The sequence below is a fragment of the Diaporthe amygdali genome (assembly GCF_026229845.1).
Source record: "Diaporthe amygdali strain CAA958 chromosome Unknown NODE_11_length_1138210_cov_64_948100, whole genome shotgun sequence".
In the NCBI taxonomy this organism is placed as follows: domain Eukaryota; kingdom Fungi; phylum Ascomycota; class Sordariomycetes; order Diaporthales; family Diaporthaceae; genus Diaporthe; species Diaporthe amygdali.
This window is the reverse complement of record NW_026517031.1, coordinates 529,727-553,047: the sequence shown is the minus strand read 5'-3', so window position 1 is coordinate 553,047 and position 23,321 is coordinate 529,727. Positions and strand designations below refer to the sequence as shown.

Here is a 23,321-nt window from a genome sequence, read left to right as displayed (position 1 = left end):
CATAGCCGCAATGGGCACGGTGCATAGGTAAATAGAAAATTAATAGACCGACGGGTATCTCGCTGTTCTGCCTCCTCCTCTCTTTATATAAATTTATATACACACCTTAATTCTTAGTGTCCCCGAGAATATCACTCGCCCCCTGCGACCCGGACTCGCTCGGCGTGTACGACGACCCGGAGCAGCCCGGCCTGTAGCCGTCCGTCACCATGCTCGACGCGAACTCGGACTCGTCGCTCTCGCTCTGCCGGTCCGCCTCCTGGTATGCGGGCAGCTCCTCCCCGGCCAGGCCGTCGCCGCCGTGGCCCAGATCGTGGGCCAGGTCTGGGAACATGGCGGCCATGGCGGCCATTGTCGCCGGGTCGGGGCTCAGCTGCCCCGTGGGCATGGGCACCACGGGGATGCTGTTGGTGGGCATGAGGTGGGCGGGCATGTACGGGTGCATGGGCTGCTGCTGCGGCATGGGGACAGAGGCTGGCGCAGGAGCTGGCGAGAAGGACGGCTGGCGCGAGTGTGACACCATGCGTGCCTCCTCGACGGCGACCATCTCGCCGACCACTTCCGCTGCTGTTCTGAATTGGGAGATGTCCCTGGCAACGACGTCCCTGTCATCCTCGTCGTCGTCGGAGTCAGACTCGGAGTCGCCGCAGTGCCGGAGCATGGCCTCCTTCTCCTCGTCCTCGGAGAGCTCGGAGTAGTTGGGCCCGAAGCACAGCTTCTTGTACCAGGGGGCGTTGGAGTTTCGGCGGCGACGGGGAGACTTGATGGACTTGCGGACGTAGCGCTGATATAAAACGCTGCCAAACACAACTACCAGGATGAGGGAAGCGATGGCTGAGGCCATGTGAATGAAGATCGGGCCGTGAGGACGTCCACCGTGGGGATGAGCCCCAGGTGGTGGAGGTCCAGGGGGAGGAGGTCCAGGTGGGGGAGGTCCAGGAGGAGGTGGGTGGTGACCGTGGAACTCTTCGTGATCACCGTGGAACTCTTCGTGATCATGGGGTCCGTCGTGTGGTGGGGGCCTGTGGTCGTGGTCTCGTCGGAGTTCAGCTTCCCATGGGGCATCGGGATGGGGATGCTCTTCGGGGCGAGAGGGCTTAGAATCTTCATGCTTCTCGGGGTCAGCCACGGGCAAAATTGCGTCTTTCCTGTCACTTTCTGGCTCCTCAACCTTTGTCTCAGGTCGCTTGGCGTCGCCGGAAGGCTTGTGATCATCGTGGTCCTGGTGATGGGGCTTGCCCTCATGTCCGTGCGGTCGCTCAGACTCGTCGGAATGCTGATGACTGTCGTGGTGTTTCTCGTGATTGTCGTCAGCAGGGCCATGGTGTTCCTCATGACCCATGCGAGGTGGTCCTCCTTCGTGCCCGTGCCCGCGATGCACCCAATCTGGCTGTTCCCAGGGCATCGGCGGTGGGGGCCCATGCGGGTGGATGAAGTCAAATAGGCTCTCTAAGATTCCAGGCCCGCCGTGGTGAGGCGGAGGCGGAGGGAAGCCGAAGTCGTGGCCGGGAGGTGGTGGCGGGTGATCACCATGCGGCGGCGGCGGGGGTGGTGGTGGTGGAGGAGGAGGACCACCGTGATGCGGCGGTGGAGGCGGTGGGTATTCGCCATGATGCGGTGGAGGAGGAGGTGGGTGATCACCACGATGCGGTGGTGGCGGCGGCGCACACTTGCAGAACGGAGGAGGGTGGGGAAATTGAGGTCTCTTTCCGTGTCCAGGAGGGGGGTAAGGATGAGTGCCGTTGTCGGTATGATTGCCATGCCCAGGTTTTCCAAAGCGGTGATGAGGGGGGCCACGGTGGTCATCCCCCGGACCGTGATGTCGTCCCGGTCCATGAGGCCCTGGGCGTTCTTCGCCTCCATAGATTGACGAAGCTGCGCCCTTCACGGTGTGGGCAATTGATTCAATGACACACTTCAGACTGTCGCATTCGTGGATGGGGGACGGCCCATGGTGCCTTTCCCATCCAAAAATCTCGCCCAAGCGGTGCTCCTTCGCATGGAGAGTGTGCGCCAGCTCAGCCATTTGCCACCTCAGGTAGTCCAACTCTGCCAACTCTGCATCAAGGTCGATCTCCTTGTCGTCGCAGTCAGGTTCTGGCTGGCCCTGGACGTTCGAGTGAACACGGGTCATGGAAGCGCTTCCCTCGACATCTGATATCCAGACGGGTGCAACTTGCTGGAACCGTAAGGTGAAGCCAACGTCCTCGACCGCCTGGCCATTGATATGCTCGACGTTGAGGCTGAGCAACTGCTCCTGGGGCTTATCGTTCCAAGCCACACAAGTGAAATTCCAAGCAGCATCAACAACACGTCCACCGTCCATGGTCAAGGAGCCATTGCCGTTCTCGGATAGTTTCTGGCCGTTGATAGTGACGTTCGCATGTCCACAAGCATCCTGAGATTCGTTGATGTCGAAGCGGAAAACCAAGTCCGGGCTCGGAGGCGAGTTGACGGGCTCGGGCAGATGAAGAGTTATGAAGGCTCTAGGAATGGAGTCTGGTCTTGTATCAGTTCTGAAAATTACAAACCCGAAAACGTACGTAAGATGTGTATATCAACTCACCCTCCACGAGAGAAATCGCTCCTGCCAGAGCCGGTGCCATTAAGACACCGGCCGTGTGGAGACCACGCATGGCGTTCTGAGAATAGGTTGACAGCAGCAGAACGAAGGCCACACGAGACACCACCAGTGAAAAAGAACAAAGGTATTATCCGTCGACGTTCAAAAGGAACGAGATCAGCGAGTGAATAAACAAGCGAAAATTATAAGAAAAGGCACTGGGTTCCTGCAAGGCCAAGGGTCACTCGATATGATATAAATGAACGAGAGGGAACAAGCCCCTGGTGGGCCAAGAGTCAAGACAGTTCGGGTGGTGGGGGGAGACGCCTAGATTAGGATCGGGAGTGGATACCCACTTGGGCCCGTGGTCTCTTTTTTGAGGCTCAGCCCAGTGCCGCGGGAATGGCGTGTAAAGCGGGCTTTCCGTGACTGGGATGTTCGGCATCAACACACAAAGTCTGCAATAAAAGCAGGCCAGGTAGAATGGCTTTTGGCTTGGGGATGAATGAATGGACAAGAAGAAAAGAAGGAAGCCAAATGAGAAGTTTTTGTCGTCCCTCGAGATTCCATCGAAGAGAGAGATCAGACCAAGAAAGCGACGACGCTCAAACGTGATGGCTCTGGCGCTGCGCAAGCATCTCATGGCTGTCCAGGGGTGGCAGCCAATCAGCTGGGAGCAGCTTACGAGGCCTTGCGCCGCTCCGAGATGGGTTCGCGCAAGAGCCCCACGAGCCTTACGACTGCCAGCAACCACGGGAAATAAGGAACCATGGCGTCTAATGAGATGGCAACCCTGGCCCTGCGTGGCGTTGCGTGACAAGCTTTCGGGGCCGTCTTGTTATTTCTGCTATTCGCGGCTCAGGTGCGACGTCGTGTCGATGTGCACTGCAGATCACAGCCATCCAGGTCGTTACGCAGTCGGGACCCCGGCACAACTGACGATTCTTGCTGGAGACACTGGTCTCGGTTGGATGCCGTGCTTGGGACCCCATGTACGAAGATGGGTAGTTGGTAGCCAAGCAGCGAGCTGTCGTCTCAAAGAGAAGAGCAGACAGAGCTTGAGTTGCACTGCTCAATTTTGCAGTCCAGTCAGGTATGAGGTCGTTGAGGATATCGGTAAGCCCTGTTAGCCAATCAATTGAAGTAGTGTAGCAAGCAATTGAAGAAATCAAATCAGAAGATAGAGACTGTGATCAAGGCAGTGAGGCCAGAGGCCTGTAGTAATAAACGCGTCGAGGTGGTTGTGGGCATCGTGGCTGTCATGATAACCTTAAAGGTTGGAGGCCAGTCAATGCTCTTTGGGCAAATTGCTGTCCAAGAGGAAGGCGTGTTCGTACGCAGCCGTAAGCTGTCAGCCACACAAAGTCCCTCTCACCAGCCGCAGAGCGCCACTTGGCTGGTCGAAACTTTTTTTGGGGGGAGGGGCAGCACTATGTAAGCGGGCAAGCCTGGTGCGCAGGCAGGCAGGCGGGCAGGCAGGCCAAGGATGCCAGTCAGGACACCCATTGTTGCTTTGGCCCCTCCAAAAGCTGGTTTGGCTTGGGCTGGCTCCGACCAAAAATCCAACCGAACCTTTAAGTGACTCAAAGGGACTGTCGCCGCCTTCACGCCTCGACATAGAGACCGCAACTTGCACCCTCGTGCCTCCGAATCCTCGACTCCACTGCACCGCATCATTGTCGCCGATCCGAGCACTGCATATTTGACGGTCCAAATCTCCACTCCGCAGCCTGCCTTCTGACGAAAACGCGCCCTCCAAAAACTGCCATCTCAGCAGCATCCTCCCACCATCACGACCCAAAACAGCCCGACACAGCATCTCGCGAGAATCAGCCGCCAACATGTCGCTGACGAATTGTCGATTTTACGGTAAGCTGGAGACGATTCAAGCCAGAAAATATTGCGGCAGTCTGGTCTAACGCACCTTCCAGAGGAGAAGTATCCCGAAGTGGATAGCTTCGTGATGGTCAACGTCAAGCAGGTCCGTAACTTGGGGCCCCGAAGCCACGCCACCCACCACGTCGCAGGTCAAAACTGACCCTAGAACCGATAGATCGCCGATATGGGAGCATACGTAAAGCTTCTGGAATACGACAACATGTTTGTGGTTGCCCTGCCACCATGTTTTTAGAGACTCGTGACCGCTAACAGGCACCAGCGATGGCATGATCTTGCTCTCCGAGCTGTCTAGAAGACGTATTCGATCTATCCAGAAGCTCATCCGTGTCGGAAGGAACGAGGTCGTCGTCGTTCTGAGAGTGGACAAGGAGAAGGGATACATCGATTTGTCCAAGCGTCGAGTCTCGCCCGAGGACATTGTCAAGTGCGACGAGCGATACAACAAGAGCAAGGTTGTACACTCGATAATGCGACACGTCGCCGAGAAGGTCCAGACCCCTATCGAGCAGCTTTACGAGACCATTGCGTGGCCCCTCAACCGGAAATACGGACACGCCATCGACGCCTTCAAGCTCAGCATCACCAACCCCGATGTCTGGCAGGACATCCAGTTTCCCAACGAGGCCATCGCAGAGGAGCTCAAGAGCTACATCTCCAAGAGGCTGACCCCTCAGCCTACCAAGCTCCGGGCCGACATCGAGGTGACGTGCTTTAGCTACGAGGGCATTGACGCCATCAAGACCGCCCTGAGGTAAGACGGCCAGGTACTCTGCACACATCTACCCCCTTTTGCTGACACGAGTCTTTGCTTCACAGGCGCGCCGAAGCCGGCAACACCGAGGACAACCAGGTCAAGGTCAAGCTGGTATCCCCTCCTCTGTACGTCCTCACCAGCCAGTGCCTGGACAAGACAGTTGGCATCGCGAGGCTGGAGCAGGCCATCATCGACATCCGCACGAGCATCGAGGGCGCCGGTGGTAAGCTCACCGTCAAGATGGAGCCAAAGGCCGTCACGGAGAGCGACGATGCCGAGCTCCAGGCACTCATGGAAAAGCGGGAGCGGGAGAATGCAGAAGTCAGCGGCGACGAAAGCATGAGCGAGTCCGACGAAGGCGTCCCGGCTCCCCAAGGGGTCTAGACATCTGCTCTTTGCATTTCCGGCGCTTGGACCTAGAGAGGGTAACAAAAGTTGTTGTGTGCTGGCTATATTGGTGGTCAAAAGCGAGAATATCCCCCACGGGGGAGAGGGAGCGGACTGCTTGGCTGTAGTGGTAGTACGACCATGCAGCTTGTGGTCGGTTTGATCACAGGCCTTTTGGTGAGCCAGTAGAACACGGACGGCAGGTTCAGCAAGCTACAAAGCGTCGTGGTCACTGCCAGACCTGTTTGGAAGCTTCAGATAATGGTGGAAAATAAGTACCAGGAAGCGGATGAAAAGAAGATCATAACCCAAATAAGTCCAGACTGGACAGTGGTGACTGTAGCCCGGACAACATAGACTAGATACCACAGTATGGACATGGTTCCTTGTCAGACAGGTTGGCTGTGCGATAGACACCTCTGCTGTGGAGCGCAAGCCAGAATGCTGTACTGTAAATGTAGAATGCTCTAGTGTAGGCCGGTTGATCCCAGCAGGCCTGGCCGTCTTGAGGTTGAATTGGCTCGGATCCCTGTTTGTGCCCCACACGCGCCGTGCCCGCTCACGGTCGGTCAGTCCAGTCAGTCAAGTCAGCCCTCCACTTCGCCGGCTTCTGCTGCCTCCCAGGCCAACGAGACAGAATGCCACAGACCGCAGACCACAGACGGCACACCACAGAACAGACTTCAAACTAACAAGGCAGCGCTGCGCACACAAAGCCTCCTCTCGCCTGTGTCCCTCGTCGCTCGGTGCCCGCGCCCGTGCCCTTCCCCTTCCCGACCTGGGTACAGGAGTCCTAGCTGTGTTCCCGAGGCTCGGCCTGTTCTCTCTGCTCTCTACTCTCTGCACTCTCTCTGCCCTGGCTCTGCACTGGCTGGCTTCGCTACTAGCACGGCGACTAAAAGCCAAGATAAACGCTGTTGGACCCCGCTGCGGCTCTATCAGCTGAACAATAGGCACGCCCCTCCTCTCGCTTGAGAACCGACTCGTCCGAATTTCGAGCCCTCCACTCTACTACTGTCCAACCCTTTTGGCGACTATTGTGAAGCAGCCAAACTTTGCACAATACGCACGCTATTGTCCACCACCCATTCTACTTGAAGGACACCCCCCCTTCTCTGCGCATCTGGTCACGCCCTGTCTATTCAACACAAAGGACTGTAGCACAGCATCTTGCTTTGATTGTCCCGAAATATTCTTGACCAAAAGGGCATAGCAACAGGGCTGTTTAAAACCATCGTGGGGACAAAGCCGACGACATGGCCGACGACCCTCCTTCCTCCAGTAATGTCAACCTTGACGACCAGCGTTTGGAAGACGCAGAGACCAGAGCTACGAGGGAAGAACTCAGACACAGTCACATTTCCGACAACGGCAACAGCACCACGCAAGCTCCCCTGTCGATTCTGTCCAACACACGAAACCAGGACGGCCAGGGTGAAGACGACGATATGAAGCTGCGATCCGGGAAGGAGTTCAACCTTCCTGCTCCGACCTCCGTGCAAAGAAAGAAGACACCAGATCTCTCGCCGCCCGAGAACCTGTCCCGAGACAATGCTGGCGAGAGGAAGGTCTCGTCGCCCAAAAAGAAGCGCGCGCATGACGAGGTGGAAACACACAAGGACTCTGAAGGCCAAGGCAGCAACGGTACCGACTCAGACGGATGGGTTATGGTCGACGAAGGCGACACCAACAAGAGCCGGTCTGAGCCCCAGAAGAAGCGGGCACGCGACGAGACGAGCCCGCCGGCGGAGTTGCACCAGTCCATAGCGACAGTGAGCCTACAGTCTATGGTGCAATGTAAGGCAGAGATGTGTGCTGACTTATTACCTCCAGACTACTTCAGATGCCCCCAAGGTCGACTTCCCAGGCAAGGACAGCCAACAACCACAAACCTCCCCCTCCAAATTCGCCGATTCTGGCTTCGCCAAGCTAGCTGCTTCCTCTTCTTCGCCGTTCGCCGCGATTGGAGCCCAGAAGAGTGTTTTCGGCGGGGCGTCCGCAGCCGCGCCATCGCCGTTCGCAAGCTTCGGCGCACCAGCATCCACAGCAGCGTCGACGTCAACACCACTCAGCCCACCGAAGCTCAGCTTTGGAAGCAAGGATGCATCCGCTCCATCGCCTTTCGCTGCCATGAATGGCGCCAAACCGGCAACCGGAGGCTTCGGAAGTGGCTTTGGTGGCGGGAGCCCCTTCTCAAGTGCGCTTGGTGGAGCAGGACCAAGGACTGGCAATTTCGCTTCGCCTGGGCAGCCTCCTATTATTAAGAGTGATAAGCCAGCGAAACCGTTTGGTGCCCCGGATAGCGATGCCGAAGATGAGAGCGACGACGACGGCGACGACGACGACGAGGAGGCCGGCGCAGGTGGCGAAGCTGATGCAGAGAAGGAGAAGGACGAGACTGCCAGCACTCATGAGTCAACGCCTGCCGTCGGAGAAGACGAGAAAAAGGGCAAATTTAAGCGAGGTGAGTCTGTCTAAGCGTTTCTTGCGCACGCATGTCTTCTAACCAGATACCAAGTCGCTGTCGACGATGGTGAAGCCGGCGAAACCACCATAGTCCAAGTACGTGCGCGCATGTACTATCTTGACAAAACGCCCAACGCGGACAACACAGGCCAGGTTGGCTGGCGTGAGCGCGGCGTCGGTAACCTGCGGATCAACGTGCCGGAAGATTCAGTGACTGTGGATCCCGAGACGGGCGCCGTGGATCCGAAATCATTCGATCCCGCGGTCCTGAAAGACAGTACGGCCGACAACCCCAAGCTTGTTCGGCTGGTCATGCGGCAAGACTCGACGCTGAGAGTTATCTTGAACACGGTAATGGTGGCAGGCATGGACTTTCAACTGAAAGAAGGCTTCAAGACGTGGAGTGTACTGTTCACGGCCATAGAGGGTGATGATGGCCAGTACGTGCCGATAACTATGAAGGTACGTTTCCTGTCACACTTTGCCTTTGCTGCGAAGACGGGAACGAGGCGCATTGCTAAACATATTCCCACAGATGAGCGCGCAGAATGCTGGAGCTTTCTGTGACAAGGTGGAAATGATCAAGAAGAAGCTGAAGGAGCAAGCTGCGAAGGATGAGAAAGACAAGGCATAACTTGACCTCCATCTGGGTTTATCAGAGCAGACTTACGCCCTGAGTAACGCACACTTTTATCGGTCTCCTATTAAAGGCCTACATTGATGCTGGGAGACTTCTTACGATCGGCCCAAAATATACAGGAGGAAAACATGTCGGTTTGGTTTTGAGTACAAAAGGTGCTGCTTGGGGGCCCAAGCATTGAATACCCGAGATCCCCCCACTTTCCTATGTTCTTTACGATCAAGGGGGGTTGCGATATTGGCGGCATCGGGACTTAGCTACGTTATGCACCTTGGTATGCTTGCAGCGTATTGAGCCTTCAATGTATATACCATGAATCTCTACAACGATCGAGGGGGCGGTCCAGAGGCACACAGTAACCAGAGGATAGAGCCAGAGGCGGTACAGGATGAACTAGATGGCCGTCAGGCAGCGGCAATGACCAATAACATCCGTCTCAAGCATGTGTAAGGACTTGATGACTTGAAGTGGACCTCGGAAGCAAAGGATGTAAATCAGTCAGGAATGAATGTTGTAGAGATTGTCCGTCTCGTCTTTGTCTTATCCTTGCGAAGGTTAGCACGTGGCTTCGCGCCTGCCCCGCGTCCAGACTACCCGCCTTGCCACCCTCTTGGCGGCGCCTTCACGTCTCCTTTATGCGTCTCTCAGCATGAGCACCAGGACAGCCCCCACTGATGGCTGCCTACTGCTTACAATCATAATGTGACACCATGTCTTCTGCTCAAGGACCTCCGCTACACGCACGGAAGGGCGGCCCAGGCAGGGGCAACAAGAGGAAGCGCTCAATCGAGATTCCAGAGGCGACTGACCCGTCTTTGCATCCGACTATTGTGCCCACCGAGGAAGATGCTGCTGCAGCGCCAGACCCTCCCGTAGTAAAGGTTGAAGATGGAGAGGAGCCCTCACTGTCAGCACCTCCAAAGCCCCGTCGTGGGGCCAAAGGAGGCAAGAAAGCAAAGCTACAGACCGCAGCCTCCAACATCGAGCAAGTCAAATGCGTCATCGAGTGGCCGCCCTATTTCAAGGCCCTGGAGACCACCCACCGCGCCCTCAACCTGGTCTTCACGTTCTGCTGCACGCGCAAGCACCTCGTCACGACCTTTGACACAATCCAGTCGGCCGTCGAGAGCCACACCAAGCGCAAGCTGCAGGTCGCCGACGTCGCCGCCATCGCGGCGCTGCGGCCGGACGGCATCAACTTTGGCTATGTGGACGAGGTGATGCTGCAGATCGACGTCAAGGGAGCCGAGAGGAACGATACCTTCTTGACGGGCCGGGGCGGCCGGGGCTACAAGAACCAGGGGTTCGCCGCGGATGCCAGTGTGGGCGGGATCACGGGTACGGAGGCGCTGGGCGCGAGGGGCCACCCGGACGACGAAAACGGCGTCGTTGGCGGCAAGGAGGTGCTCTATTTTGAGTTCATCGACGGCGACCTCAAGAGGCAGGTCCAGTGCCGCAAGACGGGCGAGCCCACCAAGCCGACCAGGAAGCTGCGCGAGGAGGACCTCAAGATGCCCGTGTACAGCCAGAAGCAGATGACCGGGCTGATCGAGAAGCGCAACGTCAAGTTCACCGCTGCGGTCAATGAGTTCATCAACAGGTGCGTCGAGCAGAGCCTAGACCCGGAGGTAGCGCTGAAGAGCGAGGCGGAGGTGTTCGTGCCTGTCCCCAGCGAGGAGACTCGGGAGAGCACGCCAAGGCCAGATCTTAGCAGTACGCTCCCGGAGACGATACCCAAGGAGAGGAAGAGCATTCCCGAGATCGTTCATGAGTTGAAGAACAGCCCCTGGTATACGGGCCAGATCGTACCCGACGGCCACAGGGTGTTTGAGGTACAGGAGCCGGTATTCGGCGACCTCAACTTCCTACTGAGCCAGGACTTGGTGAACGCGCTATACAATGCAAAAGGCATCACTCAATTCTTTGCGCACCAAGCGGAAGCTATCAATAACCTGCATGACGGCCACCACGTCGTCATTTCCACCTCAACGAGTTCTGGCAAGTCGCTCATTTACCAGTTGCCAGTCTTACACGCCTTAGAGCAGGACCCAAACACAAGGGCAATGTACATATTCCCCACCAAGGCTCTGGCACAGGACCAAAGGCGCAGCCTGAAGGACATGCTCTCATACCTGCCGGGCCTAGAAAACACGCTCGTCGACACCTTCGACGGCGACACGCCATGGAAAGAGCGCAACATGATCCGCGACGAGGCGCGCATCATCTTCACGAACCCGGACATGCTACACATATCCATCCTGCCGCAGGAGGAGCGCTGGCGCACTTTCCTCCAGAACCTCAAGTACGTCGTCGTCGACGAGCTTCACTACTACAACGGCCTGATGGGCAGTCATGTTGCCTTCATCATGCGGCGGCTGCGGCGGATCTGCGCCGCCGTGGGCAACAGGAGGGTCAAGTTCGTCAGTTGCTCCGCGACCGTCGCGAACCCGCGGGAGCACTTTGGCACGATCTTTGGCATCGACGACGTTCACCTCGTGGACTTCGACGGGAGCCCGTCCGGCAGGAAAGAATTCTTGTGCTGGAACACGCCGTATAAGGACCCTGGAGACCCGACGAGTGGTAGGGGTAATACCAAATTCGAATGTGCGAGGCTGTTCTGCCAGCTTATCCTTCGCGGCGTGAGGGTCATTGCTTTCACCAGGGTGCGGGAGCAGTGCGAGAAGCTCGTGGGGGCGGTTAAGCACGAGCTAGAGAGATTAGGTCGCAGCGACTGCATCAACCGTGTGATGGGTTATCGGGGCGGATATACTGCTCAGGATCGGCGCCGGATCGAGACTGAGATGTTTGAGGGGAAACTCATTGGGATCATCGCCACTACGGCCCTCGAGCTGGGCGTTGACATTGGCAGTCTCGATTGTGTCTTGACGTGGGGCTTTCCGTACACCATTTCAAACCTCCGGCAGCAGAGTGGCAGGGCTGGGAGGAGGAATAAGGACTCTTTGTCCATCCTTGTGGGCGATTGTTTCCCAACGGACCAGCATTTCATGCAGAATCCGGATGAGCTGTTCACCAGGCCCAACGCAGAGCTCCAGGTGGATCTTGAGAACATGATGGTCCGGGAGGGACATATCCAATGTGCGGCTTATGAGATGCCGATACGGCCGAAGGAAGACGCGAAGTACTTTGGTGAAGACATCGAGAAACTCTGCCAGGAGCGGCTGGTCAAAGATGATTCAGGCTTCTACCATACCCACGAGCGTTTCCGGCCGCAGCCTTCAAAATTTGTTTCGATCCGAGATACTGAAGAAGATCATTTCGCTATCATAGACATCTCTCACGGGCGCAACGTGGTTCTCGAAGAGCTTGAGGCATCCCGAGCAACATTCACAATCTACGACGGCGCGATCTTCCTACACCAAGGCGTAACATACCTTGTCCGGGAGGTCAACCCGGAGAAGCAAATGGCCCGGGTCGAGAAGGTCAAGGTGGACTGGACCACGACCCAGCGTGACTACACCGACATTGACCCTATCGAGACCGAAGCCATCCGCAAGATCAAGGGATCGCAGTCGCGCGCGTTCTTCGGCACGATCAAGATTAAACAGGTCGTCTTTGGATACTTCAAAGTAGACCGGCAAAACCGGGTGCTGGACGCGGTGCACGTCGACAACCCGCCGGTAATCCGCTTCAGCAAGGGCATGTGGATCGACCTCCCGCGGCGGGCCCTCGAGATCCTCGAGTCGCGACGATTGCACGTGGCGGGGGCGATCCACGCAGCCGAGCACGCCATGATGAGCCTGGTGCCTAACTTCGTGATGAGCATGCCGGGAGACGTGCGGACTGAGTGCAAGAACAGCCTCAAGGAGTTCGCGGCGCAGAACTCGAACCGCAAGCGGCCGGCGCGCCTGACCTTCTACGACGCCAAGGGCGGCGCCGGCGGCAGCGGCATTAACACCAAGGCGTTCGAGTCCGTCGACGTGCTGCTGCACCAGGCGCTGGACCGCATCGAGGCCTGCCGCTGCCACGCAGGCTGCCCCGAGTGCGTCGCCAGCGAGTTCTGCAAGCATGCCAACGAGGTCATGAGCAAGGCCGGCGCCGAGGTCGTCCTCCGGAGCCTGTTGGACCTTGAGATCGACGTTGATTCGTTGCCAATGGGCCCTGAAGAGGGCTGGAACGGCCCCGTCGAGCTGATTGAGACGATTGTGCTTGCCACACCGGTGCGGCCGCGGGACCGTGGGGCTTTGAGGCTTATTGATATCAAAGAGGAGGAAGTTGATGAGCCTGTTGTCTTGCCGGAGTGAAATACTGCATTAGTCACTTGTGGATAAGAAGAGACTCTGAAGTCTGTTATCGTGCTTTAATATAGAGATGTAGATATTTACGCGTAGTAGTCTTGCATGGCGCTATGGGCTCGTTAGCAGTTATATACACAGGGAACAAAGAGGAACCCCTACTTTGACACAGGTGTCGAGAAAATATGTTATAAATCAAGGGCCTGTGTTATGAGGATCCTTTTTGGTAGTTGATCTGGTCCCTGGAGGCAGTCCCGCCGGATATATTGCTTTTGGCAGTGGGCTGACAAGGTCCCACGCCAATGTTCTAAGCCACCTGCGAGCGGTAGGTTGAGTACAGCGAGACGCCTAATCAAGGCGAACACCTTTTCCCCTTAGAAACAGGATCCAGTCTGCTGACTACTTGAAGCCATGTAGTAAGGAAGCTATTCGCCCGGACCTAGTTGTCCAAGGTGGCACGCATACACAGGGCATGAAATCGGAGAACAGTCACACAGAAGACGTGTCAGTCCAAGTTCTTTCAAGGCATCATCTCGTTGGATCTATATGCCTATCTTGCGCCTCTCATGATCTCATGATCTCAATACCGCCCAACCCGAAAGGTTGCTACCGGCCGGTGCCGCTTGCACAGATTTCAGTCATAATCCTCCCACCAGTAGTGCGTACACTGAGTCCCGCAACAAACCATCCTACCCTTGATGTCACAGAAATATTCCAAGCCGCGGTTGTGACAGGGGTCCCCGTTGCAAATCCCCCGGTATGCCATTGCGTGGTGGTGTAAGATCTGTGAAGATGACTAGAACTATTGTTTTCTGTGAGTGACTTTTGGACTTCTGAGGATTTTGGGTATTTGGGCCTAAGCATACATTGATTCTGTGGACTCGGTCTCACTGTGGCCGTCGAGGGCTGAATTGAAAACAACAGTCTCAGTTCTGGTTGTGCTTTGCGCGTGAGGTTGGTTGTGGAGAGATTTGATGTGTGGACTCGTAGACAAGGCCAAGGCTGGGAAATTGCTTTCTGATGCTTTTTTGTAAGTTTTGTCGGTTCAGTTCTGATTAATCTTCGTTTTGAGACTGCTGTACGTGTGTGGTTTGTTGTGGGTGCCTTGTTGAGTTGGTTGGTAGGTGTGGAAGGGGAAAGTAAAGCTAGAAAATGCGCTCTTATATAGAATTCTGAACCGGTTTGTGATTCAGTACTATTGGACAGTAATGCGATCTCTTTTTGTATCATGAAACTTTTTTGATCGTGAGAGAGGACGTTCAGACAGTTATCCTGGTTCTGTGAAGAAGGAGCAATAGTCACAAAACAAGTAGACGTACATCGACAGTCATAATTACTGCTTAATTTATTCTCAGAGTTTCAATATTTACACGGTCATTGAAGTCATTAGGAACTATGATACAGACTATGATTCTGTCAAATGGCGTGATTCAACAACACCAAGTGAGTAACACCCTGCTGTGGCATCAGAAGCTGAAAAAGCTTGTGTGGCATGGCTACAATTGTGAGTACCCAGCTCAAATCCCTCATTCGTAAGACCAAAAGAATCGCGTGATGAAGTGGGTTCGCAATATAGCTGCACTCAGCACTTCCGTATGATTTAACAGGTGGACATGTCTTATGACTTCCAGTCTCCTACCTTCTCATGACCAGCATCCGGTCAAAGACTGCGAAGACCTTCTTCAGGTTTACAGCGCACTCCCTCGAACCATGACAAATTATGCTTCAGGACTCAACAATGAGTCATCGTTTGGTTGCGCTCCTCAGGCATTTCTATGAGACATAATAATTTCTTTTTAGGGCTGGGGACAGGTCATACCTCCCGTAGCAAAGACTTACGGAGTTCTGACTTGTTTGATTACCAGTAGAGGGTTTTTCACACCACAATGTCAAAAGAAAGTCACAGTGAGATGTTGAATGTCCTCACAGGATATGTTTCGTAGCTGTCATGAGTTGATGACCACATACACCATGCTTGCTATACCGGTGCAGCTACCTAATCATGGGGATATGATGCTTGGTGGGAATAAAGAAGATGAGGTCGCTGAGTCTGTGAGCTAGTTCGCTCAAGGATGAGGTAAACTTGCTTTGCTGTTGTGGCTGTACACTAACCGATGAGATAGACGCGCATTTCTGAGAGCAACTACTTATTCGTGCCATTTCGCTTGGTATCGAAAGTATAATTTGGAAGAAATCATAGTTTGTGCTACATGATATGTTGTCTAGCTTTAAGCCGACGTTGGCTGCGCGAGATAAATAATGATTCGCCCATTGTGACCTGAGATCTCCCTTTTCTCTGGACCCGAAAGACGACGCCACAGGATGCGGTATTCGTGCTTGGTAATATCGTTGTGTTCTCTCGAGTGCAGTCGAAACTTGACAGAGTACACAAGCTGACTAAGTAACGAATCCGAGATTTTAGCTCTTATGTAACAAACATGGAATTCTAGTCAATGGTCAAGTCGCTGAGATACTCCGGATACGCTGTTGAATGCCGATGAAGCACTTTCAGTTCGTGGCAGCTTGCTTACACTGGACTTCAGGACTTTCCCACCATAATAATTACAAATCGCTCTCCGAGACAGCTCATCTAGATTGAGGACGAGCCTGCAAATGATGATCCGTCCGGGCATGGCTATGAGACGACCACGCTGGAGGGCAAGCATCTGAGCCTCACCTTGAGAATTTGCTGAAAGTCTACAAAATTGCGCCTTGTTTACCAGATGAAAACCGCTTTAGCCATTGAAAAGAAAAAGTATCTGGTATTTGATCTGAATAGAGACTAATGTTTGCGCTCGAACAGTTGTGCGAATTTCTCAAGTCTTCTTCAACCAAGACTGTCTTATCTTCACAGGATCAACCCTTCTCTTCGGAGTATTCTTGTGCTTCAACCCTCGCGCAGGTTTCATTTTCACAGTTGTGTTAGCAACCTGTAAACCAGCTGTTTGAGACGAGACCGCTGGGCCATATCCGAAAAGTAGGAGCTTGAATATTGTCCGAATGCCGCGCTGCGAGGTAGATTCCAAAAATGACAGAAGCGCATTCGCCCAATTGAAATTTTCCGCTTCGAGGCTGGCAGTGTGCAGAACCTGAAGGTCGATGATGATGAAGACAGGACCGCTGAGCTGCGTAACCACAGATTCGAATATTTGAAACCACTCTTCACCCGTAGTGGCAGTGTGAAATCGAGAGCAAGTCAATGAAAGGGGCTTTTCATGAGTGAAGGCTCTTCCCGCCTTCAGAGCCTGTAGGGTCAGATTCTTCAAAATGTCTACGGAGGAAATTTGTGTCTCGTTTGAAGGGTTGTCGTGATTCGCTGTGTTTTTTAATGCCCAGAGGATGGTAATGCCTGACTGCTGCAATTGTTCCACGATCGCAACACAGAAGTACCGCATTGCAAGTCGATTGCTGAATGAGCCCTTGATCGCTGCCACCTGTGATACGGCGGAGCTCGACCAGGCCATCAATGTCCTAGAAGAACACAGACTACTAATAGACTGCCTTTCCGCCTGCTTACCACGCTTTGCCAGGAGCATGAGATGCTGGTATGTCTTCATGTAGTCTCCCAATGGGGACGAAGACACGCTTGATACGATGTTCGAAAATTGGATATCTGTTACCCGTTGATTTGTGTCGATGGCGGCACTAGAGTTAATCGCTTGGAACTCTGCATGGATTCAGCAACTCATGCTGGAGCCAGCGATAACAGCAGACTGGTCGATTCTGAACTTACCAGCCATCATCTTCTTCATCTCCATAACTGTAGTACGTGTGTCAGCAATCTCGATATGGATTGCTCTCACTTCGGCTTGAGATCCCGAGGTAGCAAGCTGATCTAGTCTGCGGGAGTGGCAGTCGATGTCATCAAGCAGATCCTTATAGCGAAGCTCAGGCGGTCTGGTGATGCTGTGTAGTATATGCTGGAATGGATTTTCTTGGAACCAGTCAAATGCGCGGATGAAGAATTTGATAAGGTATGCATAAAGATCCTCTAACGCGGACCTCATGCGATCCGTGGGGTATAGAACCGTATAGAGCTCAAGTCGAGGAAGAGCATCTGCAATCTGTGCAAGGGCCTTGGCAAGTAAGGCAAAAGTTGCTTCATGGTTTTGGGCTCCCTAGAAACCTTAAGTGTCTTGTAATGACCTGAGAGAACCCATTAATGAAAATTTAAAGGCTTCAGAACCACTTACCACAAGCAATAGCTTAAAGGCACCCCAAACTAAGGATGTATACTCAGGGTGATGTTGTACGAAGACGTCCAGGATGTTGCCATAATGCTGGATTTTGGAAGTGAGGCGAACAATCCACTTTCTGGCTTTCTGACCTCTCCTTTTGTCACTATATAAGACATGACACGAATTCAGAGTATCACGGATGCCATCGATGCTGTTCGCCTCCCGAGCTAGCAGCTTCTTCCGATCATCATGACTGAGAACACTGCAAAAACGGTCTACAGCAGCCTCGTAAGCCTGCTGCGCGACGCTCGAGGATCTTTGCAGGCTTAGTCAGTATATGCATAGATATAGCCCAATACGAACTCGCTGCATCCCAACTTGAACTGGGCAAGGGTCAAGTCCACGGGGCCTCACCGATTCTTGCCATCGCTATTGAACTTCCCATACCACGTCTCTAAGAGCCGTGTCTCATTCATCGTGAACTTTCCAGGGCTCTGCAGAATGCCCTACTGACAGCGTGACTACGTAGGAGTTTTTAGGGGGAAAGATAGAACCATTTTACCTGTTGCGTGATGTTAGAGCACTACTGCAGTAAGCCGCCACATGACCTGCACCCACTAATCCTCCGTCCACTCAGGATGAATTGCTTGCTTAATCTCTTGCAAGGACAGTAACGCGGTGGTGGACCTGAATCTACCCCGCTCCAGGTACAGCCCGCAGAAAGAAAATTTGTCTCTATCCCCTTGCTCGAATATTGAAGTCTGTCATCGAGAGCAGCAGGACAGCATTGGAAATTGACTTGCAGATCCCGCCAACCTGGATCCCTCTACGGCTCTCAAGACCTTGGCTGGGGATGAAGATACTCATCACGTTGACCCAAGGCGGATCAATCAAGTATTCTGGGACTCACGCCTTCAGACTGGAGAACAGAGGGACGTTCAGCAATCCGATGATTACTCTTCAGGGTACTCATCCAACAATAGTCACATATCGTCTGATGAGACTCTCCAAGAAAATACCCCAGACCAACTAGAAGCTGCACCCCAGACTTTACGACATGAACAGTACAGAGTTCCCTACGACACAGTTGAAAGAGTCTCACCTCCTGGGCCTTCCCTTATACACTCAAGTGAACGTTCGGTTATTGGAGTAGTGGACTTCGATGATACTGTACCACGAAATCGAGCTGTCGATACCTCCCGTCTGGAAAACTGGCTTTACGAACGCGTCAACGAAGCTATCAGTCGTGGCAGCCTACCGCAGATTAAGCAACACGACACGAGCGAAGAGCAACCCTTACCGTCTGAGGAAAGTTCTTCGCATGTGTTGAACTTTAGACACTTGACGATATCACGAGACCAAACGGCCGCGAGTGATTTCGAAAGGGATCTCCTCGTATCTCTCAGTGCTGATTCCAGGCACGCTGCCCCTAACATTGCTACCCGGCCCTTTATTACGACCAATCCCGTTCGAGGTAGCCCATCGCCTAGAATAACACGCGATTCCTACATCTTCTCGAGAGCAACATTGATAGGAGCTCTCAAGACTGACCCCAATTTGACGCCCAGGGAGCAAAACAAGCTATCGACCATGGCTGAGGCTGGGCAAGACAACATGAACAACAAGAATGGCCCACTAGGAGGTGCATCTGGACATGTCAAACCCGAGGACATCGACGAAAGTGGCACAGAGCTTTCCACGATGCAGCTCAAGGAGAGAATTAGGCAACTGGAGATTGAGATCAATGATTTAAGACAGTCCTCTTCTAAATTAAATACGGACGCGGAAGAGAAACGACCACCAGTGTTTCAAACTTTGAACCGCATCGTTGGTCTGCCTGAAATCTTTCTGGGCTGGCCAACTTTAAGAGCAGAAGGTTCCAGATACAGAATCAGGGTCAATCAAACTGTCGAGGATATGGACATTTTCCTGAAGGGAAAGGAGAATGTAGCCTTCTTGATTGAGAGATGGTTCAATGTGGACAGCATGCCAAATATCAAGGAGATTGAGGCAGCCAACAAAGCCGGTATCAGCCTTCCGGACCCTATGTTTCGCTCCACGCGTATTCAGTTCAACAGCGACGAGATGAAGGACGCTTTTGCAGCATTTTTGCGAGCTGCGGAGGGCCATTTTGGAGAATTCCAGAACATCGACTTGGACGAAATCCTCTGGAGCCCTTACCCATTTTGGTTTCACTGCCGGAAAACTGGGGTCGTTGATGGTCTCACAAATAGGGAGCAAGAGCTGATCAAGCTTCTCACAGATTGGATAGAAGAAAATTACGGACATGAGTACTCTGAGGCCGACGAGATGCTCAAGAGGGGCTTTGTTAAATCCTCCAAAATGCCTTATTTGATTGCGCCAGGCGAGCTTTTCTCTTGGAAAGAGCATGGTCAAATCAGAGGATACAAGGCAAACTCATGGCCGCGATGGAGCCCTCGGGACAAAAATGACTCCATCGATTCCCTCGACTCTCTATGGGAAGTCAGCGCGTGGACATACCGGTATGATGGGAAGTTCTGGCAGAATCACGGGCAACTCAACCCTTACTATGACCGTGTGCCTGAAGACGATAAGGAGCTGGCAATTTCGTCACTTCGTGCAGTACCGATGAGGTTTGAGACCGAAGAGAACAGACTGATGCTCAAGAAGAGGGGGTCCACTTTTTGGAAGTGTCGTAGTCGAAGATTCGTATCTTATCAGAATCGAGAGACAGATGACCGGCTGAGCAAGGTAAGAAAGTGAAGGTTTTGTTCGCGCGAGACCCATTACTGATATCAGTCCAGATCGACGAAAGGTATATGATAGACTTTAACGTCTATCGAAAGCTGCATTCAGATACAGCCGGTTTCAAACGAGAATACCCGAAAATTGACCCCGGTGACTATGAGGAATTTGATCTCATGGACGACGAAGGTGGCCCTGAAGGCGATGACACGATGTTGTTTCCTCCAACCATCATCGGATATGACATGCGCCGAAAAGCTTGGAGTCAGTGACAGTCATGTTAGAACTTTTTTCTTGGCAACAGCTGACCCAAAAATAGATGATCTGAACATCGATTACGTGCGAGAGATCCAATGGCGAAAGGAAGCCTTCAATCATCTAGTCGTAGATGAAGAAACGAAAGACCTTATCCATGCTCTCATCACTAACAAGATTGCAGCGGATAAGAGCACTGGTAGGTTCCATAATTTCTCACACTCAAAGCTATGTAGTCGCCAACATGACGGGTTTGCTGATGTTTCCAGACTGGATTGGAACCAAAGGCAACGGGCTGATCATGCTTCTCCACGGCGGACCCGGGACAGGAAAGACATTTACCGCAGAGAGCGTTGCCGAACTTGCTCAGAAACCACTATACTCTGTCACCTGTGGTGACATAGGTACGAAGCCAGAAGATGTGGAGAAGTATCTCGAGTCTGTTCTGTATCTTGGCAAGGTTTGGGATTGTATTATCCTGCTCGATGAGGCCGACGTGTTCTTGGAGCAAAGAACGCTGAGCGACCTAAAAAGGAACGCCCTAGTCTCTGTTTTTCTTCGAGTACTTGAATACTACGAAGGGATTATGATCCTGACGTCGAACCGAGTCGGGATATTTGACGAAGCCTTCAAATCACGTATTCAGTTGGCCCTACACTATGAGAGCCTCGGCAGACCTGAGCGTACGAAAGTTTGGCGGAACTTCTTCAACAGGCTTAAGTTTGTTGGCGAGGAGAACATCGACTATGATACTATCGACTCGTATATCGAGGAATTGTCCGAGTACGAAATGAATGGACGGCAAATTCGCAACGCCATCACTACCGCTAGACAATTAGCTCAGTTCAAGAAGAGGCCGATGACATACGGACACCTGCGACACGTTATCAAGGTTGCCGGAAAGTTCGATAATTATCTTAAAGGAGTTCATGAGGATATGTCTGATGAGATGATTGCAAGGGGCGAGGGTATTCGGTGACGAAATGCATATATGCAACTGCATGCAGAGGTAAGAAAGTCGTCTCATGGGGTGTTGATGTACAATGATGCACTATTTTCTTCTTCGATTCGGTGGCATAGAATCCAATGTGATCTCCGCAGAACCTTCGAAATCGAGAGTGTTTGAGTAAGCTCCATAGGATATTGAGTTTAAAGGAAGGAAATACCTCCGGTCTCTTCTGTGTCGTGGCAAGACGTGATACTGTAGTAATGTATCATTCTGTTGGCATGAAGCACTCACATATCCAATTTGACACCCTGACAGAGCCAAAGACTCTAGATTTGCAGTTCTCTCTGGTCAATTAATCAATGCAGTGAAGTTCAATCTCATCGTGACAAGTTCTAATACTGCTAACTAGACAATCCAATTATTCTGAACGCCCTAGAAATCGAGAGATTGACTTTAGAGCTCTTTTGATTGCACTCCTAGCAAGTGTCGCTTCAATAGACAGATAGTCAGGTTTCTACAATGTTCTCAGGTACAGGGGATCAGAAGGCCAGCACGCAACTTCTATGCCCTGTTGAAGGAGGGAGAGCTGTGGATTATGCAACAACTGCCTTCCTGTAACCAGCATCGGCAGCGAATGTGACGAATCCTCCGAAAAGGCTGCCCTGTGCTGTAGACTTTTGTCAAGCAACTCTCTTTTCGAAGACCTGCAAGTACCAGGCCTCTGGGTACCGAGGTAGGCTGCCACCTTCGACTGTTGGTTGTATTGTTGGTTCTAATCCGGGCTAGCCTGGCAGTCGGCACACTGTGGAGAATATTCAAGTACCTATGAATAAGGTACTGTACACGCAGCCGCCAGGGACGCGTGCTGCAGGTTACAATATGCAATGCTACATCGCACCCAACCGAAGGGGTGAGGGCCAACGTTCAGAATGGCACAAAACTGTGTATCCCCAGTGTGAGGAGTTGGTACGCATACTGCAACAGCCTGCATCAAACATCGATGAATTTAATCTGGTCCAGACCAGACCAGCCTCCTTCGAACAGCACCAAGACTTTCTCTCTCAAGCCATTTCAGAAGCAATTCGAAATACTTCCTGATTCGCTATTCTTTCTCTCCACTCAACAATTACCATTTCAAGCACCGCCGCGCCCTAGTGAACAAAATGCCAGTTCAATCCGCATTGGTGACGGGGTGTTCGGTCGGTGGCATTGGTGCGGCTCTCGCCCTCGCCCTGGCCAAACGCGGCGTGCACGTTTTCGCAACAGCTCGCAATACATCAAAGATTTCTCAGGAACTTTCCAACCTTTCAAACGTCACCGTCCTCCAGTTGGATGTCCTGTCTGCCTCCTCTGTTGCCGACGCCGCCAAGCTTGTCGGAGATAGCGGCCACGGACTTGATGTGCTCATCAACAATGCTGGTGCAGGGTACGCCCAACCAGTGCTCGATATAGACATCGACAAGGCACAGAGAGTCTACGATGTCAATGTCTGGGGACCTATTCGCACCATACAAGCTTTTGCTAGCCACCTGATTGCGCGTCGTGGTCGAATTGTGAATATCAGCACAGTCGGCTCGATTGTGAATACGCCATGGATCTGTATGTGTACCTGTTCCGCATTGACACTTGCCTAGTTTGGCTCATAAGTATTAGCTGCCTACTCATCATCTAAGGCCGCTATGACCAATATATCTGAGACTCTACGATTGGAGCTTTCCCCTTTTGGCGTTGACGTTGTCACTGTGATGGCTGGGGTCGTCACTTCTAATTTCCATGCCAACGATATCAACTTTGACTTGCCACTCAACTCTGGCTATGCGCCCATCAAGAGCATCATCGCCACGTGGGCCAGTGGTGATGCCAAGCCCAAGGGCTGCTCTGCTGAAGAGTTTGCTGAGATCTTGGTAGCGAATGTTCTGGACAATGGGAAAAGCAGTGGGCTAGTTTGGCGGGGCCCCTATGCGGCTTCATTGAAGTTCATGACTGGCTGGCTGCCGAGGTTTTTGATGGTAAGATACTCATATTCATGGTTACTTGACATTTCCTTACGACTGTCATATATACATAGAATCTTCCCGTTGTTTACTAAACATTCGCTGGTGTAGGACAAGTTTATGAGTCAGGGCCAGGGGCTCAAGGAGCTGTTTGATGTGGTGAATGCAGGGAAAAGTGGTGGTGACGGCACTTCTGACCCTTGATCTGCAACTAATGTGCTCTCTGCGCGGCATGAGGACAACTTTTGAGATCAGC

The 23,321-nt window shown here is 52.9% G+C and overlaps 8 protein-coding genes across 8 annotated transcripts; 5 read left to right on the top strand and 3 right to left on the bottom strand.

The window, feature by feature from the left end:
* Positions 1-106: 106 nt before the first annotated feature.
* Positions 107-1,422, bottom strand: J7T55_014446 (uncharacterized protein; the record flags this gene model as incomplete). The annotated part of the gene is made up of 2 exons (XM_053142444.1): positions 107-784; positions 877-1,422. 2 exons carry the CDS (start codon positions 1,420-1,422, stop codon positions 107-109), a joined length of 1,224 nt encoding a protein of 407 aa, XP_052994635.1.
* A 27-nt stretch (positions 1,423-1,449) lies between these two features.
* On the bottom strand, positions 1,450-2,636 carry J7T55_014445 (uncharacterized protein; the record flags this gene model as incomplete). The annotated part of the gene is made up of 3 exons (XM_053142443.1): positions 1,450-1,882; positions 2,034-2,499; positions 2,567-2,636. The coding sequence occupies 3 exons, from the start codon at positions 2,634-2,636 to the stop codon at positions 1,450-1,452; spliced, it is 969 nt and encodes a 322-aa protein (XP_052994634.1).
* A 1,768-nt stretch (positions 2,637-4,404) lies between these two features.
* J7T55_014444 (eukaryotic translation initiation factor 2 alpha subunit) lies at positions 4,405-5,600 on the top strand (the record flags this gene model as incomplete). Its single annotated transcript, XM_053142442.1, has 5 exons — positions 4,405-4,432; positions 4,495-4,544; positions 4,617-4,663; positions 4,722-5,213; positions 5,279-5,600. The coding sequence occupies 5 exons, from the start codon at positions 4,405-4,407 to the stop codon at positions 5,598-5,600; spliced, it is 939 nt and encodes a 312-aa protein (XP_052994633.1).
* Positions 5,601-6,859: 1,259 nt separating this feature from the next.
* On the top strand, positions 6,860-8,703 carry J7T55_014443 (DEAD/DEAH box helicase; the record flags this gene model as incomplete). The annotated part of the gene is made up of 4 exons (XM_053142441.1): positions 6,860-7,375; positions 7,437-8,067; positions 8,122-8,531; positions 8,605-8,703. 4 exons carry the CDS (start codon positions 6,860-6,862, stop codon positions 8,701-8,703), a joined length of 1,656 nt encoding a protein of 551 aa, XP_052994632.1.
* A 716-nt stretch (positions 8,704-9,419) lies between these two features.
* On the top strand, positions 9,420-12,971 carry J7T55_014442 (dead deah box helicase; the record flags this gene model as incomplete). The annotated part of the gene is made up of 1 exon (XM_053142440.1): positions 9,420-12,971. The coding sequence occupies one exon, from the start codon at positions 9,420-9,422 to the stop codon at positions 12,969-12,971; it is 3,552 nt and encodes a 1,183-aa protein (XP_052994631.1).
* A 2,807-nt stretch (positions 12,972-15,778) lies between these two features.
* On the bottom strand, positions 15,779-17,616 carry J7T55_014441 (uncharacterized protein; the record flags this gene model as incomplete). Its single annotated transcript, XM_053142438.1, has 5 exons — positions 15,779-16,389; positions 16,480-16,629; positions 16,696-16,722; positions 17,320-17,456; positions 17,555-17,616. The coding sequence occupies 5 exons, from the start codon at positions 17,614-17,616 to the stop codon at positions 15,779-15,781; spliced, it is 987 nt and encodes a 328-aa protein (XP_052994630.1).
* A 96-nt stretch (positions 17,617-17,712) lies between these two features.
* Positions 17,713-21,101, top strand: J7T55_014440 (uncharacterized protein; the record flags this gene model as incomplete). Its single annotated transcript, XM_053142437.1, has 5 exons — positions 17,713-17,731; positions 17,946-19,873; positions 19,927-20,131; positions 20,187-20,321; positions 20,392-21,101. The coding sequence occupies 5 exons, from the start codon at positions 17,713-17,715 to the stop codon at positions 21,099-21,101; spliced, it is 2,997 nt and encodes a 998-aa protein (XP_052994629.1).
* Positions 21,102-22,234: 1,133 nt separating this feature from the next.
* Positions 22,235-23,269, top strand: J7T55_014439 (uncharacterized protein; the record flags this gene model as incomplete). Its single annotated transcript, XM_053142436.1, has 3 exons — positions 22,235-22,670; positions 22,725-23,080; positions 23,177-23,269. The coding sequence occupies 3 exons, from the start codon at positions 22,235-22,237 to the stop codon at positions 23,267-23,269; spliced, it is 885 nt and encodes a 294-aa protein (XP_052994628.1).
* Between the last annotated feature and the right edge of the window lie 52 nt (positions 23,270-23,321).